This window comes from Colletotrichum lupini, chromosome 2 (genome assembly GCF_023278565.1).
Source record: "Colletotrichum lupini chromosome 2, complete sequence".
Taxonomy (NCBI): Eukaryota; Fungi; Ascomycota; class Sordariomycetes; order Glomerellales; family Glomerellaceae; genus Colletotrichum; species Colletotrichum lupini.
The window spans coordinates 6,064,938-6,083,893 of record NC_064675.1 but is presented as its reverse complement, the minus strand read 5'-3'; the positions used below and the strand labels follow the sequence as shown (position 1 = coordinate 6,083,893).

The window sequence follows — 18,956 nt, the reverse complement described above, 5'->3', positions numbered from 1 at the left end:
TCCATTCATACAGCCTCAAGCCTGCGGCCAAGCCTGGGGACAAGGTCGGCCGCCGGTACAGCGCCGGCCGGGCTGTTAGATGACGTGACACGGGTGGGTGCGGGGTAAATCCGGCCATCAGCGAGGACTCCAGTTTTGCCCGATCGTACCTGGTTGAAGTGGTTCAAGGGTGGTGGGGTTTTTCTTTTCTTTTCCCTTTCTCCCGTCTTTCCTGTAATGTAAGGTAGGCTGTCAGGTCAGGTTCTTCCCCGCCCGCGGTCCCGGGGCTTACCGGCATTGGGTCGCCTTGCAGGTACGTCCAGGTGGTGGATCCCGGGTGCCGAGACTGCTGCGATTTTCGGAGAAAATGCAAAGTCATAAACTAAGGCAGCCCCGTACCTAGCTTATCGGGGGTTGGAGGAGGAGGACTGTACTGCGTATACCTTACTGTAGTAGACAGCTTTGGAGGTGCGGGTTGGGTGTCAAAGGTGTGCCCACCTATCATCCTTCTTCCCCCTCCCTCCCCTTGCCTCTCTCCATTGACCAAAAAGCAAAAATCGTGTGCAAGAATTGGGTAAAAGGAAGAAAAAGGGACGGGCCAGAAACAGACAGGTTTGAACCAGTACATGGCGGGGGACGTGCCCCAGTCAGGACGATGTACCTCTACATCGGACCCCTCGAGAGCAAAAAGGGAAGAAGCTGGGAGAAAACCAAGAGTCAGTCAACTAAGACGACCGGGTCCGTGGTTCTCGTCCGAGCAAAGGGGAAAAGTGGGAGGATTGGGGGGAAAGAGAGAGAAGAAGCAAAAAGAAGATGGGAATCAGCAAGGAAAGCATCAGCTCGAATTCTTCAATACACCCTCCCCTCTCTTCCTTCACTCCCCTTTTCCCCTCCTCCCTCTATGCCTAAGGTGGCTTGATAGCTGGCTCGTAACCGTCACAGGCCTGAGAGGAGGGTAGAGAGAGTGAGATCATGGCTAGTAGGGTAATGGTCTGCCGGTGGCCCAACACTACCCTTCCCACCCAGAGATAGGCTAAAACTTGACGCAATCACTTTGCGTTGACGGCCCGACGAGGGCTGCAACGTCGGCTCCCGCATTGCGCCGGGTCGGTCTATGCAGTTGCTATGTTTTGCCGCCGCCCAGGGGGTATGTTCGTGTGTGCGTATGTATGTATTGCTGGACACATCGTATTCTGGGTTCAACCCGGGTTCTGCCTCGTCCATCGCTTTCGTCAATGATGTCTCGCAGGGCGACCTCGGTCTCGCAGATTCCTCTATTTGCCCTCTTTTTGCCCAGACGGCATCGTGAACAGCCTCTCCCAATCGCATCTTGCCAAAGTGGTCAGCTACTTGCCGGCTGCTTCATCCCTCGTTCCCTGGATGTGTGTAAAGGAGCGAACTGCCGGTTAATGCTATTTCGTCTGTCCGACAGCTAAGGAAAAACTGGTGACAAGGCCAAGGAAAGTAAATGAAAGCAAATACCCAGGAATAGAAGCGTAGGTAGACGGCAGGAGGGAGATACAAGGCACCAAAAACTCAATTAATTGCAAATCATCAGTCTTGAACAAAGTTGTGGTGTCGGCGGCTGATGGCCGGCTCAGCTTTGTGCCCAAAGTCCGTCCGTTCGTCTGGCTTCCATTCGCAAGTTGCGAGCGAGCGCCAGATAAGATACGAAGGTACGAAGGCACGATACGAACGAGGCGTGTGTGTGCAGTACGGCACGGTGCAACAACACTTGGACGAGCCAAGGAAGCAAGTCAAGCCCCAAAAGCTAGGACCTCCTCGATGATGGGCAGAAAAAAGCTTCCAGAACTGCCGTCCAAGTGATGATGGAAGACGGAACGGTGTGGAAGAGAATGGGAAGAGGACAAGCTACAGAAAGTTTGACCTGGGAAGGCAGAGACGAGGGGAAGGGGGTCGCGGGCAACAAACAGAGTTGGCAGGAAACGAACACATGCGTGACATGGGAAAGATGTTTAAGGGGAAAACAAAAAGGATAGATGAAAATGTCAACGTCGCCGGGGACGCAAGACGATGCAGGGGAGATGCCCGAAGATGTGAACTTTGTACAGCCGGTCGTCGGGGAATATTGTCTGCTCGGCTGCTCTGTCTCTTCTCAGCTCAAGCTGTGATGCCCAATTTAGGTTCCATTGTGCGCTCGGGGGAGAGCATGGGAGGGAGGGGGCAACTAGTACTTTGATGGCATCTTTGCCCAGAAAAGACAAGACAACAAGTTGCAACTGCAGCTGAGAAGCGTCTGCCTGAGAGAGGCTGAGATACCTACTTCGTACATGGCCTGCCCGATTCAGCGAGACACTTGTGCATCGAGGGGATTTCGATGCGGTAGACCAAGCCATCTTGGGAGACCGATGCCGTGCGTTGTGGTTAGCGGGATGCAAGGTGCACGAAAACCCGAGAGAAGCATGCATCTCGCGCATCATTCATCACTCACATACGCAGCTCGTGCGGCGGGGGGCTGTCCGGTATATGTGTCGAGCTGTCGTCGTGATGCCGTGATTCAAGGTGTATGTATCCGTATGTAGGTGAAAGATGCAAGTCAGCGTCAGCATCGGCATCAGCACCAGCATCAGGGAAACATCAGCATCATCCACACACACATGCACACAGACACACACGCACACAGCCGAAAGTAAGAGTGCCTGCTTTACCCAAATGGAAATGCCAAAGTACCGTACCTAGGTACCTGACCTTACGTACATGACGGGGACGCAAGGCAGGTGTCGTTGTCAAACGTGGCTGCCGTGAAGCCCAAGTACGGCAAGAACGGGGACGTGGGACCTGGGACGTGACCCACGGGAAGTGGGGGCCAAAACCCCTCCCCAAAGCTGGGAAGGCACTTACTACGTACAAGCTCAGCGCCAATGGGAAGTGGAAACGCGGCCCCAAAGAAGAAGTCGTGCTTGCCCTTGGCTGTGCCGCTGCCCGCTGCCCGCGTCCGCCCGCCGTTTCCCCGTAACCCGTAACCCCGTTCCCCGTTTCCCGTCTCCCGTCTTCGCAACCACCAACCATCCACCCTACTTTACCCCCTCCATCCTTCCTTCCTCCACTTACTCCCATAAGCGTCCTTCCTTTCCGTCCGTTTGTTCCGACCCTGAACCGTGTCCGAGCTACCACCACCACCGCCAGGGCAGCCCAAGGGCCGGCTCACCTCGCCTCGGTACGTACCTTTGGCTCGGTGAGCTCATTGCCTGATTGGGCAAGAAGCTCTTTTGCCTTTTCGTCTACCTGTCCACCGTCCACGCCGTCTGTTATTTTCCTTTTTTTTCCTTTACCCTTTTCTTCAAGCGCACCAACGGGAGGGAAGCAGATAGCTTTGATCGATATATTACATTAGCGTCGTTGACAAGTTCACTCAACGGCACCGGCGTCGATCAATCTTCTTGAAAGGAAAGGAAAAGAAAATACCAGAGGAGGGAAAAGGGGACGAGGAGGGGAGGGGTGTGTGTGAGGGGTTAAAGTCAAGAACACTTAGCCCAAAGTCCAAAAGCTGGCGTCTTGGCTGAACCGAGAAAAGCATTTCCTCTCTTGTAATATTCTTCTCAAATACGCCCCTATGCACGGTAACATTTGTCGGCTAGCGCGACAGATCCCATGAGAAAGGGGGGGCCTTCTGCGCAGGCCCGCACCGAGTATGTCTACAACACTCTTTCGCCGTCGCTCCGAGGAAACAAGGGGGGTTGTGTGACGTGGCGAGACGACGCTGCCAACGAATTGCTTCCTTCTGCGTTCTTTGTCTCTTTCTTTGGCTCTATCTTTGGCTCTATATCTGTCTAGCTTTCTTGGGTATCTTGTCCACTAAGGCGCGCGTGAGACATTTCTGTCCTGTCAAGACGGACGTTGGCACATTGAAAAGAGGTGACGACGACGACCGCGGCGGCAGCGACGGCGGCCTGGGTTTGTAGTCATTGGCATGGGCCCCTTGGCCTCCCAACCCTCCTTCCCAGTCTGAACAAATCGCGCGCCGTTCATGTGGGATGGATGGATAGGATCTGACCTACCGGGTCGATCATAAGCAAGGAAGACGTGGGTGAGCGAGTGAGTGGCAGAAAAAAAAATGTCCATGTACGAAACGGATTGGGATGACTCGCATCTATGGCATAAGCTGACTTTTTGCCCGGTCAGTGGTCCAGTCAACCGGCCACCTGGAGCCCGGGGCTGCCAAACCACCCTTCGTTTCTCTCGATCATCTTGCGGCTTGTCGCAAATCATCCAGTAAAACTGCTTGGGATCCTTTCTTCTTTTTCCCCCTGACGGTCAAGCTACACACACACACACACACTTTTTACTCGCCTCACTTCGAGTTCTTTTGGGACCACCCCCACACCCCCTAGCCTATCCCCCACGCCCGTGAGTTTCTTCTCGTCATCGGGATTCTGACCAAATCGGCGTTTGTTTATCAGATTCAATACGTAACTCAAGGTTGTGGGTTGGGTAGAGGACACAATCTTGCCAAGCCAAAATGATAACACACAATCGGAGTACGGCTATTCCGCACCCACACGAAGGCTATCCCGCACCCATACTAGGCCTACTCAAGCAAATAGTGGGCTACACGTGACTGCACAGCCGCAGCAGCCACATTTGACCCGGAATCTCTATTATTCCGGCAGTTCTAGAGGGTTGGAAGGCGCGCTTCCACTGCACCTTCCACAACTGCACCTTCCACAACTGCACCTTCCACTGCCTATTGCACCTTCCACTGCCTATTGCACCTTCCACTTTGCCCTCTTCCACAATGCCGACTATGCGCGCTTTCTAAAGTCAAAACCACGACTTCAGAAGCCAGTCTTTGCTCAGGGAAAATACATCTCTAGAGCCTATATTTTGGTACTCGGAGAGGTACTTATCCTGCTTCAAAAATGACCAAAAAAGGTGGTGTTACGCGTCAAAACAGAAATAATGGGAAGGCGCGCGCCCATGGCCTAACATGTGGCTGCTGCGGCTGTACAGTCACGTGCAGCCCACTATTTGCTTGAGTAGGCCTAGTATGGGTGCGGGATAGCCTTCGTGTGGGTGCGGAATAACCGTACTCCACAATCGATCGTCTATTGTTTGAATTTCTATAGATACCAAAAGTCCGGTATGAAAGGATCTCATAATCCGGCCCAAACCCGGTCTCCGTCTCAAACATACGACGCCATCACTGGCTAGTCCGGCGTCTAATACATGAAATATCGAAAGCAAAAAAACAAACGCAGTCGGCTGTAATGGTGAACAGCCGATGCTCTATCAAATATCCGCTTTGAAAACCCAACTTGATGAACAAGTCCTAGTCCCCTCCGTCCCTTTCACGCCAAAACTAAAGGAATAAAAGTGCAAAATAAAACAAAACATAAAACCCAGCGCTGTGGAAAAGTTGATTTTGGTCGGACCAAACCATCCCTCGGTAGAGGCAAACATGGCTTTCCTTTCTGTTGTAATGATGACTTTGACTCTTCTTGTTGACACACAACCCTTTTCTTCTCTCTTGCTTCCTTCTCCTTATTCCCATGCAGCCAACTCCCATGTTTACAGCCCATAAGAAATGTTCTGCGTCGGTCGCCCAACTATGCGATTCTCTGAGAGATAAACCCAAAGTATAATAACCCAAATCAAGCAGTCCTCTTTGGGAAACCCCGCAACCTCCCTCCCTCCTATTATAATCTGTATTCGTAGTATAGAGCGAACGAGTTCGAAACAGTGAAACGAAGTAGGTATAAACTGAGTAGCGAGTGTCGATGTAGAGAAATGCGGTCGGTCGATAGAATCCCAAAAGGCCTAAGTAAGAGATGAACACTTTTCTGTCGTACGTTGTTATAGTTCCGTCGTTCTCGGCTTTACCGCGGGCCACCCTCATGGACATGATGGTGATGCCCGTGGTGACCCGGTGGTGGCGGTCCAGCAGATCTGCTCGCGAATCCCGTCTCATGAGGGACACGCGTGTAGCTGGGATACAAAGGACCAGCGGCAGACACGCCTGGCCCCGATTCCTGGCCAGCGTAAGGGCCCTCCATGCCCCGAAGAGGTGGTAGTCGCTCTCCGCCCGGCGCCGTAGACGGGGGTCTCTGCGGCATCATGCCATACGCCGGAGCCTGCATGGGCGGCAGGTTTCCAGCCTGGGGGATCGGAGTGCCATATGAAGGCATCGAGAACTCTGGAGGTGGGGCCGAGTCGGTCCTGCGTCTACGCGTCGGTCGTTCCACTGAAGACGCCTCGCTCGATGCGTAGCCCTGAGACTGATGTGGCAGCATCGGAGCTTGCACCATGGGGCTGGTCTCCGCCATAGATCCTCCGCTTCTCGACGACGTTGGGCTCGGAGGTCCGTTTGCCATGTCGCTGAGAGGCGTTCGAAGAACCACATCGCGGAGACGGTTGCGCTCGTCCCGGTAAAAGTCCCTCTCCCGGGTCAACTCCCGCACTCTCACCTCCAGGTCACGTCCACGCTGTTCCAACTTTTGCAGACTGGCAGTCTGTTCCTGGTCTCTCTCCTTCTTCCTCTGTCTGAAGCGTGCCGAGGCCCCGGCATTCCGTTGGCGTTTCTCGTCTGCCTGCTTTGACGCCTGATGTACGTCTACGGGTATGAGAATGCCTCCCTCGTCTCCCGGTAGCCTGACTACCATGCCACCCTCCGCCTTTGTCACATCTGACCGCAGACTTTGGTATAAGGACGTTCCAGCACCAGGTGTGGACCAAACAGGGACGCCTGGTGACTGTGGTGGAGGATAGTTCTGACCCGGAGGTAGCATTGGTTGACCATGGAACTCTGTTGGTCTACCATGAGGATCTCGTGCCATAGGGGGCAGTTGAGGCCGTTCGGGGTTGCCAGGCTGCATGTGTCCAACCATGGGCTGGGACATGGAACGCGGCGGCGTTGTGAGCGGACCCATTCCTGCTGAAGGAGGGCCTAGGGAAGGGGGTCCAGAGAAGGGTAGACCGGATGCTGAACGAACGGGCTCTTGGGGACCCTCCTCGCCAGGGTAAGGGCGCTTCAGTCGCGAAGCGTTGGGCGGTAAAAAGGGAGTTTGTTGTGGTTCGTGGCCTCGCATACCCGTCTGGCTCACGCTGGCTGCGCGTACTTCTCGAGGACTGAGAATCTGCCTTGGAGCACCCATGGGAGGGAAGGGAAACCCACTCTTGGGCGAGTGTTCCGATGGTGTGTGGCCCAAGGGCGTGGTTGTCGGGTGGCCAGCTGGAGTACCGGGCTGAGAACTAGGATGTCCTCGACCTTGGAATGCATACTGGCGATCACTAGATGTGGTATATTGCCCCGGAGGCATGCCATATGGCGAGGTCTGACTGTCAGTTGGCCGAGGCTGTGATGACTCGCCAGTGGAGCTTTCCTGTTGCGCTTCAGACGGGTTTATCAACCCTCTGATGCCCAAGGACCGTGGAGCATTGGAGTGTCTCTCGCCGGCTGCGGAAGGGGTTGTGACAACATCTTGGAACGCTTGACTGTCTCGAGATAGAGTACTCTGCTGGGAAGTAAAGGGAGCTCGAGATGGTGATTGCGTCGTAGAGTGAGGTGCAAGCCCCCTCTGTGACATCGAGACCTTTTCCCCTTCACTCTCCCGGCCGTTTTGGCCCGAACATTGACCGTTCTGGCCAGTACTTGAAGCCGAGGAATAGTCCGAATCTGGCCCGGGAGAAGAAGGTTGCTTGGTAGTGTGTGTGTTGTTTTGTCCAGGATACCGGTCAGTTGTATGCAGACAAGTTGTCTGTGCGTTTTCGCCCTCCTTAGCCTCGCGGCTACGTTGGGGTTGGTGATGTCCAGAGAATCGGACAACCGCTGAGATCGCCAGATTGTCGGCTTTGGTGGGACTAACTGGGTCGAAGCCAATAGTCCCAAGGTCTAGATATCACGAATAGGTCAGGAGGTAAGAAAGACTTGTTCAACGGCCGCAACGGAAGCAGCCCAGTCAAGTCAATCTTCTGATCAAAGAGCTGGCTAAAGCACGATGTGGTAGATGCAGGCCTATCGAGATTGGCGTCGGTGGTCGTAATGACGACTTCCCTATGTGATGGCAGGCTGCTTTGCTTTTGTCGACTGAGAGAAGGAGATCTCCAGATGAGACGCAAGTTTCAGTGGACAAAGTACTTGGGTGACCGCAAAAGGCCGTGGAAGAGGTTGGAAAGCTGGCTGAAGGTTGGCAGTGCCGATGGTCAGGATTAAATGTGTTGATGGCGTGGTAAGAGTGCAGGCCGAACGGGCCACTCATGACTCTGGATTCGATCCCGGGCAATGAGTGGCCGAGGAGAACCTCAGGCACTAGGTGATGGCTGGATCGACTCACTGTGAGTAGCCAACGCGTCCTTATTCCTTGCTAGAGCTAGTTGTCTTTCTTGCTGGTCTTTTCATAAACCCAGGGATGATCCAACAGTTTGACGTATTGCAGGTCTGTCCTCTTGAGAAGAAAGAATCGTTGCAGAACGTGAACCACAAGTGATAGTTGTTGCTAGGCTGGATATTCGAAGCAGTGTAGTGCGGTGAGCCGTGTTCCTCGTGTGAACTGAATGTTATTTCGATAACCGGGCAGGGTGGCTTGGTGACCAAGGTCGTATTCGATTTAGATGAGCAAGTGTGATCGAAAGGAGTGGTTAGGATTCTCTTGCAAAGCTGCTATGGTTCCAATGTAACCGCGGGTCATTGCACGACAGAGACTATTAGGCAAGGTCGGGAGGACCAGGTCTATTTGATTCTTTTTCTGAATTGCCCTAGCGTACTGTAGTTCTCTTATGGGCGGCATAGCCTTCTTATCGACCGAACCCTGGCAACTTGCTGGGGAACCAACGAGCTTAACGTGCATGGGGGTGTACACGGTGGTGGAGGAGAAGGAGGAGAAGAGGAGGATGAACGGCGACATGGATTTGGATACAAGTTGAAGCTGTTGGGTTGTGGACAGCAAATGTGCTGGCCGGGGTACATGGCATGGGATCAAGGGAAACACCAGGGGGTAGACCCAGTCTCGGCGCCATAGGGTGCTCAGACACTGACAGGGCTTAGTCGACCGGTTGCTCTCGTTCGGGTCGAGAGGTAAGTAACGGTACAAGTCCCCTGCTGACATGACGGTACCGACTTTTCCCTCTCTCTCTGCGCACTTGTCTTGCTTGCGTGCCTTGGCTTTGGCTGGGACCTTGACCTAGGGAACTTTGCCTCTTGTTTTTGCTTCTTGTGACATGCCATGCAGAAATACTTTTTTCCAGGAGGGTTAGCCATGCTTGACGCACGGGGCCAAAATGTTCTCGACTGAAGAGCCATTCCGGAAGGGCAGCGAGAAACTGGGATGGTGCTTGCTTCTGCTGCCTCGGTCTTCCTAGCAATGACGGGCAGCAGTTAGTGATGCTTCGCAGCTAGCTAGCTTGAGCTAGCTGTCCGTACAAATTCACAATGCTCAGCTCAGGCGGCGTCAACTTTCAAGTACGCGAGGAATGACTGCTCGGCCGAGACGTAGCGGGCAGCTTGTCATGAACCCAAGGTGCCGCGAGATGACGATGCGCTGCGCAGCCGTTATTGTGTCGAGGGCAGCTCCGCGACCTGCAAGGATGGTGGCACGTCTACCACTCCACGATGCTCATTGCGTATCTTGCTGTCCCCCTCTCGCACAGATGTGTTCGCGTCTGAGGTGTGTGTGCAGGTAAGGCACTGGGGTCTGTTGTCAGCAGCAGTCAGATATGTCTGGAAGGAGAAGAGGAATACTCTTACGCCCCAGGAACGGCTTCCGCTGCATGATGCAAGAATCGGGGAGCTTCCCCTCTCATCACCGCCCTTCTGACCGACTTTGGCAGGCCGAGGGAGAAGCGCGGGATGTTGGACCTTTCTCTCATCTCAGCCAGTGCAGCGTGGGAGGGAGAAAAATCCAAATCGGCCGGGATTTCGGGGGTCCCTGCGTAGGTCTCCGGGGGGGGGGGGGGAGGGGAGAGAAGCGAGAGAAGTAGAACTGGGGAGTGAAGACGACGTCCTTGGACCAGGCTCATGGAAGCTACTTAGACGCTAGGTAACTAGCCGGCTAGCGTAGTTCGTCGAGCATGGCAAGGTACAGAGGGGAGGTAGACGGTAGCGTGCGGTGTCCCGTAACTGTTCAGAGAATAGTGCGGTGGTAGTGTCCAACGTTCGAGTCCATGGATCCCCGTCGAAGACTTTTCATCCCAAAGTGTCCGCCTGCCCGGTGCGGGTAGGATCCAGCGCGGCGTGGGCGATGCTGGGCAGATCGCCATTGTTGTTGCACATCCATTCGGCTCGGCGTCAGTCTCTTGAATAATATTTCATATCTGTATATCCGTACGGAGTACGAATATTGAGCGGAGTATAGGGTATCCAGGTGATGTATAGTATCCGCAGGCAATGGAGCACCTGGTCACATCCATATCTTGTCAGGACCCGGAGCGTCCGTCGGTTCTGGTTCGCTTCAGTGTATACCCAGATGCGCAGATTGTAGCCCCCGGAATCCAGGTAGTTAGCTAAATCCGCACTCCGTGTGTGGCGGTTTAGCCTTTAGGAAAGTCGATTTGCAAGCCCTTGGGCTAATATCAAATCGGCAAGCCGGATAGTGAAGAATGGGGGCCAGTTGGGTTAGCGCAACGGCGGGCCAAATGAATGTCTATGATTGGAATCCATCTGATCAACGGTGACCTTTGGAATGCCCGTCTAGGGCGGGAATAAAGCTGTACTGATTCGCATGAGTGGCCAAGAAAGGAAGACAGGGAAACTTTGAGCTACAACTCAGCGCCGTTATCTCTTGCAGCAGCGGTTCTGACATCTGTACACCTGACGAGAAGGAGAGCACTTGAGCGCGTGATTGCAGTTCAGGAAAGGTGGGCCTGGGGTTCGAGATGAGATACCCAACCCAGATGTTTGTTTGTGTGGGTGTATGTGTCTGCGTGTTCGAGGTGAACTAGAGGCTGGACAGTCGATGACTCGTAGTGCAGGTTCTCCCACCGGCGGGATCCGATGGAACACCTGTCGGTGACGGATGCGCGATATTCTACTATTCCGTTGCTTCACAGCGGTGTCCAGGGTGAATGAAGGTTGGGCTGAGAAGAAGAGAAAGAAGCGATCTGTACGGAGTACGTAGGGTCGGTCCATGGCAGCCCACGACGATGTTTGAGTTATCTAGACGTGACTAAGGTACCAACTCATTTTGACAGTACGTATACGGAATACTGAGTAATTACTGCCGCGACTTGGGTTGGACAACATTAAACCACAAGGGGAAAGGACGACGAAACCAGAGCTAGGCAAGATTCAAGAAGAAACAATAGCGGAGCTGGACCAGGAGATGGGTAGCAGCCGGTACGGCAGATGCGGAATGATGTAAGTCACGGCCCTCTTCTTTTGGGCGTACCGGTACATGAGCCGTGGTTCCTGACCAAGTTCCTCCGCCTAGCGCACCCTGAGGCTTGCGCACCCATCGGCATGTTTCTGCGAGTTGCAGGGGAGACACGAACGGTGCCAGGCACTTGGAGTGCACATTCCAAGGGCATGGTGCTCAATTTACTCTAGGCTCTGGCAATCTACGCAGTAGTGTGCCAGTAGCTACTCTCAGGTCTGGACGGATACGGTTCATCGTGACCCAACTCACCTGAATGTCCTGAACAGAAGTGGGCTGCTTTAGACCTCGCTGTCGAGACATGTCTCCTTCCCCCGGACATGTCTCTACCTTATCCATACAGATACTTCAAAGCATTAGCACGGTAGGTAGTGTAGTGCCCACCGGCAGCACGATGCTACTTCCGAGGCGAGATCCGGCTTGCTGCCGATGGCGACAACCCTCCGGTGCTTTAGAGTTCGGTAGGCAGCGTATCGTTCGGAATCTGGGGCAAGCCGCAACGCGGGATAGGGGAGGCTGGAGCTTGGAAGAACGGTGTGTATCTGGAACTTGTGTGCCAGACTCTCAGCAGAGTCTAATTGCAAGGAACTCAACTTGTGTATCGTACTTGATTGACCTCGCTCTCGATTGGATGTCATGCGTTCTTGGACCCTGACCTTCCGACGGCTTGGGCAGACAGGCGACATACTCCGCTCCTGGGCCGAGCTTTAGGAGGGGAGGGGACGGCTCAGGTGGTGTCGACGACTGTTTGTGTCCTTTCTTGCGCAAGATGGATAATGAGGAGCTGCTAGCCGTGGGTAAGGAAGTCTATTTGATGACGGAATTTCCTTGCGAGGGACCACTAGGCAAACATGCAAGCATCACGGCATAGGACAAGCTGGGATGAAGGTGGTAATTGGAATTGGGGGCGGGAGGTAAGGGAACGGACGACATTCATCGCTTCATTGTGCAAAGCACGAATCGAATCGCAGCAGCGTGATAGTAATGAGATAATCGAGACTCAAGGTTGAGCCAAAGCCTGAGCATGAGCCTGGCTATTGAGTCTTGACAGTCGGTCAAGTGCCGCACCGTTTACTCATCGTCGATGCCAACCAAAATTGGCTTTTCATCTTTTCATTTCGTTTCTTCCTCTGCTTCTCTCCCTTTCGTTCTCTGTCTAGTTCCCTTCTTCCCCGCTCATTAATCACATCACTCTCATCTCTTTTTTCCACCCCGCCCGCTTGTGTTGCAACTAGCTCCCAGGTCTCGACTCCTCTCATATCTCCCCAAAAGGCATTCACACCCACTCTGAGTTTCTCCGAGTATCTGAGCCCTAGACAAAAGAAGCTGCGAGTCTATCGTTGAATGTCTCAAGCTTCACTCGTCTTGTCTCAAAACGGCTTCCGATGCTTGCCTACTCAACTGACTGCTGACAATTGCCCTCCGGTGATTATGAGCCTAAGAGTCTAAGAGTCCGACCATCTGAGACGATTCTGAGTTGTTCAACACCACCTTTGACAACCCTTCATTGCAAGACGACCCAAGCCAGCCCAGTCATGCACTGCGTGATGTGACGCGATGCACAGCACAGCACAATAAAGCAAGCAAGCAAACCACATCGCACTTGCACTTGAACCATCTGGATATTGGGCACCCATGACGCATCCACATTCCTCCTTATCCCCTGTTCCCTGACACTTCACGCCTGTACAACCACAACCATCCTCACCCTGGGGCTTTCCTGGTCCGCGCTTGCTAAAGGTATCCTCAACGGAACCACTTCCTCGCCATCGTTCTTGTCTGCCTTCCCTCTCCACCGCTGGAGTAGGTTTTCCTAGGCCCTGGGCAGCTGGGCTGGCATGCCTACCGCTTATCCCTGCCCTCCCAGCCCACGCCATCCCAGCTGCACCTTGGACACGTTTTGGCTCCTCATTTTCTCTCGCGGAAGACGGAATCTAGCCCTGGCTTGTTCTAACGTCACCGTCACCGTCTTTTCGAGAAGACGACAAGGACTCATCAAAAACGATCTCGTCTCATCCATTCCTCCCGCAGCCAGCGGACGGACACAACTCCCAGACGCTATGGATACTTGTTCTCTCCGGCCCACTGCGGCGATCTTGATCCGGAAGGCCCTTCTGTCTCACGCTCATCGAATTTCGACCTGTCATATTCACGTCCAGGCCGGCTCTACGATTCGAGCACTATGGAAACATACGTGTACGAACTACAGAGTACGGTGTATGTCTGTCTATGCCATACACAATCCGTCAAAGAAACCATGACCGCTTTCTGTCTCATGCACCGACAGCTCTTCCATGACAGCACAGCAATGCAGTCGGCGCTTGAACGGATACAAACACGCTTCTGCCTCTGCTTCGCTCTCACTTATCCAACTTGTCGTTCACTGCTGCCCGACACGCCCGCAGCGTCTTATTCCCGCCGTGTCTTATTGAAACATTGCGCAGACTGCAAGAAGACGACCAATGGTCCGTCCCGAAGGCTGGTAGTACCTACAGAGTTCCATAGTCACTGGACTTTGTCTGGGTTCTGGAGCTTCTCAAAGCAGGGACCTGAGTCGCACATCTCGTGTATCTGCCCCTCTCGAGGTGAATCCGGCAAGCTCCAGAGACCTCCCCAACTGATGATTACATGCTAGCCCTACAGATACAGGCAAATCCATTCCACGCTCGTAGAAGGCGGTCAGTTGACGTGCAAAGTTTAACCCCCATAACATGCAAGCTAGCAGACCGATGGTCTGTTTAGACCCACACTAGGACGCATGCTGCATCCGCTTCGTGGAAACATATTGCGCGCATCACATCGAGTGTCGGGTGGGTTGAATAGATGAACTTCCTGGCACTCCTGGCACTCCTGGCAGGTTGACCGTGGCCATGGATGCGATGCTCACCACCTTCTTCTGATCCCGCCTGCTGCATCTTAGGATCCTCGTCCAGGCCATGCCGTGCCATGCCATGCAAGCCCTGCCTCCCGGCCTCCTGGAACACCATTCACGGGCGGCCACGGTCGCTGCTTCTGGATCGATGCCGGACAAAAAACCTCGTTGGGACATGGCAGCGAACATACGCCACAGGAGCGGGTCGCCAGCAGACATGGCCACATCTTGCGTGCATCTCAGCCCACTGTGAACGGGATGCTTCCATTGGTAACGTATCACCGGCGACCTCATCATGGCTAAACAAATCTGCAACGAGTCCGAAGGGGGTTGGCGGTGATCCAACTTCAGCAGCTGGCCTGTTCCGTTGTTTAATGTTGGAGGATGGACGAGACATGCATAGTTCCAAAGAGGCTACAATCATCACTCCAGAATCTGATCCTATCTCTCCCTCGCACTATTTCTCAGCATTCCATTGAGCATTCATTGTCAAACCTGCCTCCATTGTTTCGTTTGCTTCTTCGCTGCAAGAAAAAGCTTCCCCACACCACTATCGATTTCGATGTAATATCCCCTGCAGGCAACCCTACGAACTGAAATAACCAACCATCCTTGACGGCAAGGCTCCCCCCCTCGCATGCTCCCACGCTCCCAAGATGGCCCCAGTGAGCCGACACCGACTATGACCGGCCACCGGGCACAGGCTTCTGCTTCTGCTCCAGCTGCCCGTCACACGGTCACTTGCGGCGACATGGGGAGCGGAGGACTATGTAGGGAAGAGGATCCTAGCTGGGGAATTGAGATTCTCTGGGAAGACCCTCCATCTCACCCTCCATTTGTTCTCTCTCCACACTCAATGGTCTCCCACCCACGCCCTTCCACCGTGTCTCATTTCTTCTTCGTATTATCGTTTAATTTTCTCTCTGGGGAGGAACTCATTCTTCACGTCGGCTTTTCTTTTTGGTTTCTTCTGAGCGGCCCACTGCCAGGCTTTCTCCTCTGGCAGCCAGGCCATATGCGCCTTAGGTGCCGAGTTCATAGACACTGAGAGGATCCAGCAGCTTTCGAAGCTGAACGGAGACTGTTATTGGTTGTCTTCCAGCGTGGTCGGCGCAAGTCAGTCATTATATCACGCCCGCGGCTGCCAACCCTACCAACGCGACGTGTGATATCAGATCCTTGGCCCCCAGCAACGCACAGCACCACCCGCGGGACGTGTCGTTGTACATGCACCGTGGCCACCTGCATAAGCTCTATGTAAGGCCCCAGAAGGAAGGAAGTGCGACCTGCGGCCCAATATGCGGCCCCTGACACCTCTGTCTATCGCCTACGGTAAGGTGTTCAGGGACAGGCCGAGTACAGAGGTACCTTGGTCTCGTTCCAGATGAGACGAGACGACACTCACATAGCGCTACGAATACTTGACCTAACGGTTCACAGCCTACGAATACCTCAGAGGCTTAGACACCAGGATAGACTAGCAGAGCGACGTAGCTGACGAGCAAGAGCCCAGCCAGCCCACGACAAGAGTACCATGGTGCTTGGTGCGAATCATCGCAAAGAGGCGGTTGCCTCCCGCCGCCAGCAAAGTCACTAACCCGCCTCACCAAATGAGTCGTTCCAAACGAGTGGATAGCCGCAATAATACCACTGTCTTAGCCCTTCCGGGATATTTCGCGCTTCCGCGAAAAACAACGATGCTGTGCTGGTACGCAATCCGGCATGTTCGTTCGGCTCTGCCCTTCTAATCCCAGCTTCTGGAATCTGGCACGCGATGCACCCCTACCAGCCTACCAGTAACCTAGTCGTGGAACACGGGTGTGTGTGTGCGCGCGCGCGAGATCACCTCGCCAGACGAAATCACGTTCGCGAGGGACCTGACTTATGCAGACTGAGTGTACGGAGTACGGAGTACAGATAGTTGGTTTGAGTTACAGAAGTTGCAGCACACGTCCGATGAACGGGGGTTATTGCGACAACGAGACCAGCTCAAACCTGTTTCCGGTCTTACCGCGAGCTACGCGCGCGTATCTTACCGCGAAGCTCCCCGAGCTTTCCGTGACGAGAGTGAGTATCGAATGTCCAGAGCCAACCACGACCTGTGTGATGCGTCACACCAAACTTACATCGGTGATTTGGCGACAGCCGCTTCTGTGACTGGAATGAGATGATGAATGAGAGGCAGTGCAGTACTTCGTACAGTGCAATATGGAGACAGCGCAGGCGCATATCAGGGCTAAAGAGGAACCCTACCCTGTCTCGCCGCAAGATTGGCTTCACACCCCGTTGCGAGGCTCAAATTTGATCAACTTCAGAAATGTTACGTCTCGAGACCGCGGGCATGGATATCCCTTCAAAGAGCTTTCAGCCCGCAATGTGCCAGAGCCAAGGGAAGCAACGTCGGGACTGGAATAGCGTACCTCCTTGATTCGAGACGAACGGGCAACGCTCATCTCATCGGACCTTGTTCGCGACATTCGCAGGGAGTATGAACTCGACCGGATGTAACGTCGAGCTGGGAACATGGCTATGCTATCTGGAGGCATTCCCCTGGTTTTCAAGCTTTCATTTACTCGTCGCTTCCGGAGCCGACGCGCGAAACAAGCACCGTGCTGGGCAGGTAGGTTGCGGCATAATTGCAGGCTCTGGGCAAAAAAAGAGGGGATAGAGTCTATTGTTATGCCCTTGATAAGATGGCATCGCCAGCACGCCTTTACGAATACTACTAATGTACATCACCGACCCAAAGCTCCGTTATTCGGAGTGGATGCGATGATGATGATGGTGTTTGACGGCAAGCAAATCTATCCAATTGGTACCACGACACTTGCCCCCCAGCAGACCTCCAAAGTTTATCAAGGCCCTTCTGTACCAACCAACCGCTTTGGAATAGCTAAGACAGAAAAGTTTGGCGGTCTTTGACGGCGCTACGTTTCGTTCCGTGTTAGTCGTCACAAAGTTTCGACCAATTCGGGGTCCTGGGCTAAAAGAGCCTAAGAGAGGGGCCGGCGAGTGTGGGAGACGCAATAATATCAATCACGCGCCCAAATTCTAACATTGCGTCGTGGGAAGTTGCGAGATGAACCCCCACCGAAGGGCCGAAGTTCACGGTTGATAATGATGAGACAAGTGAGACATCTGCAACGACGACAGGAATGGGGGTATCGTTAATTACGATGATCAACTGCCGTCAACGCCTGAACCCAGCCAGGCCAGAGCGCATGTAAGGTGGGATATTGTTTGGGTTGCTGGGCAGATATTACACTGGCATGCTGTTGGTAGCCGAAAGCTGCATTCCGCCACCATTCAGAGTTTCCAAGCGGCATGTAAGTGTGTTGCTGAATGCTTCAGAACACGAACAAGTTCGGTGCTCTACAAGACCAACTCCAGAGCTTGGTAGCCCCCGTCGCTTTGCCAGGTTTTACCCCTTCGTCCAAGCCACCAAAAGCATATATGATGGTATGATTTCGTTCGACATCGACAGGTCACATCTAATAACACACAGCGCGCGTTCAGAGAGAGAGACAGAGAGGATTGAATGCCTGTTCCCTGCCCGTCTTCACTGTCCGGCCCGTCCCTAGTAATTTGGCTTCCAAACTAGTCAGCAGCAGCGCACATCCAATAGAACCGAACCGTCCACTCGCATGAATTGGCGCGGTATCGTTAGTGCTGTGACGACTCTACTTCTTCTTTGGTTCCCTGACAGGCCGCAGACGCACGCACGAAAAGAAGGAAGAAGAAATTTGAAAGGTGATACTTTTGGAGTGCGCCGACGATCGTGTGGATGGTGCTTCCCTGGCCAAAGACGATCGATGTCGTCTCAAATCTCGCCAACTGGCAAATGAGTTGAGGGGACAGCTACACACGCATCTAATCCTCTTTCTCTTCAGTCATTCTTTCATCCACCCCCTTAGCAAACAAGGGTAGGGGGCCAAAAAGAGAGAGAATGCTACCCTGACGAAGCAAGTTAGGTATGTGTTGGCACAAGGCAGGGCGGGTAGGCACGGCGAAGTAAGGTAGGGGAGGGAGGGGGAGCGGAAGCGGATAGCGGATAATACGTGATGTGAGGATGGCATGCGTCTTGCAGCTGCAACTAATAAACGGTTGCTTCACACGGGCCGTGGTTCATGCGCCCAACCCTCTCTCTCTCAGAGTCTCAACCGACTTCGACCTCTTCCTGCTCCGTACTCCGTTACCCCCCTGCCTGGCTGGCTTTGCTGGACAGACCAGACCAAGCTCGGAAACGAAGTTGTCGATAGGTAACGGGAGAGAGAAAGAGGAGAGGCACAGACGCGCGTGATGATCAATGACACGGGCTTTTTTTGGCCAGCGGGTGACCCGTGTGCCCGCCTCGTGCAGGTTGCTGCTCGTTATGCAGCAAGCCGTTTGGGGTGAGAAGAGAGGCAAGGTGCTTGCTTGGGTTTGCTTGAAGCCTACCTGGTTTGGGGGCTGCCTGGCTGGATGAGTGATGCGCGCCTAATAAGAGGTTCGCCATTTCATTAACATTGGCAGCTCCAACGCCAACGTCACTGTCACTGGTGAGTAGCTTGCGACGTCAGGGCGACGGAGCTGTTAACCGATACGACTCTGGAGGCATTCGTGACGAGGAACACACTTTCTCTCGCACGATGCTCATCGCTCCCGGAGCCAGCGCGCCAATCAACCTCTCACTCCAAGGTCAGGCGATTGTATGGACAGCAAACAAAGTATCTTGACAACAAGATGCGCGCAGTTACTGTTTTCGTAAGGCTACATATACATGTCATCGATGGTTCTTTTTT

The 18,956-nt window shown here is 53.8% G+C and overlaps 5 protein-coding genes across 5 annotated transcripts; 2 read left to right on the top strand and 3 right to left on the bottom strand.

The window, feature by feature from the left end:
* Nucleotides 1-5: 5 nt before the first annotated feature.
* CLUP02_04161 (uncharacterized protein) lies at nucleotides 6-358 on the bottom strand (the record flags this gene model as incomplete). Its single annotated transcript, XM_049283177.1, has 2 exons — nucleotides 6-216; nucleotides 249-358. The coding sequence occupies 2 exons, from the start codon at nucleotides 356-358 to the stop codon at nucleotides 6-8; spliced, it is 321 nt and encodes a 106-aa protein (XP_049140320.1).
* Nucleotides 359-3,591: 3,233 nt separating this feature from the next.
* Nucleotides 3,592-4,759, top strand: CLUP02_04160 (uncharacterized protein; the record flags this gene model as incomplete). The annotated part of the gene is made up of 6 exons (XM_049283176.1): nucleotides 3,592-3,768; nucleotides 3,831-3,894; nucleotides 4,123-4,253; nucleotides 4,332-4,387; nucleotides 4,455-4,543; nucleotides 4,611-4,759. 6 exons carry the CDS (start codon nucleotides 3,592-3,594, stop codon nucleotides 4,757-4,759), a joined length of 666 nt encoding a protein of 221 aa, XP_049140319.1.
* Nucleotides 4,760-5,816: 1,057 nt separating this feature from the next.
* Nucleotides 5,817-10,191, bottom strand: CLUP02_04159 (uncharacterized protein; the record flags this gene model as incomplete). The annotated part of the gene is made up of 12 exons (XM_049283175.1): nucleotides 5,817-7,797; nucleotides 7,865-7,990; nucleotides 8,068-8,256; nucleotides 8,340-8,596; nucleotides 8,661-8,861; nucleotides 8,925-9,116; nucleotides 9,205-9,290; nucleotides 9,389-9,511; nucleotides 9,581-9,619; nucleotides 9,680-9,698; nucleotides 9,751-9,870; nucleotides 10,015-10,191. The coding sequence occupies 12 exons, from the start codon at nucleotides 10,189-10,191 to the stop codon at nucleotides 5,817-5,819; spliced, it is 3,510 nt and encodes a 1,169-aa protein (XP_049140318.1).
* Nucleotides 10,192-14,041: 3,850 nt separating this feature from the next.
* Nucleotides 14,042-14,290, bottom strand: CLUP02_04158 (uncharacterized protein; the record flags this gene model as incomplete). Its single annotated transcript, XM_049283174.1, has 1 exon — nucleotides 14,042-14,290. One exon carries the CDS (start codon nucleotides 14,288-14,290, stop codon nucleotides 14,042-14,044), a length of 249 nt encoding a protein of 82 aa, XP_049140317.1.
* A 2,408-nt stretch (nucleotides 14,291-16,698) lies between these two features.
* CLUP02_04157 (uncharacterized protein) lies at nucleotides 16,699-17,097 on the top strand (the record flags this gene model as incomplete). Its single annotated transcript, XM_049283173.1, has 1 exon — nucleotides 16,699-17,097. One exon carries the CDS (start codon nucleotides 16,699-16,701, stop codon nucleotides 17,095-17,097), a length of 399 nt encoding a protein of 132 aa, XP_049140316.1.
* Nucleotides 17,098-18,956: the final 1,859 nt, after the last annotated feature.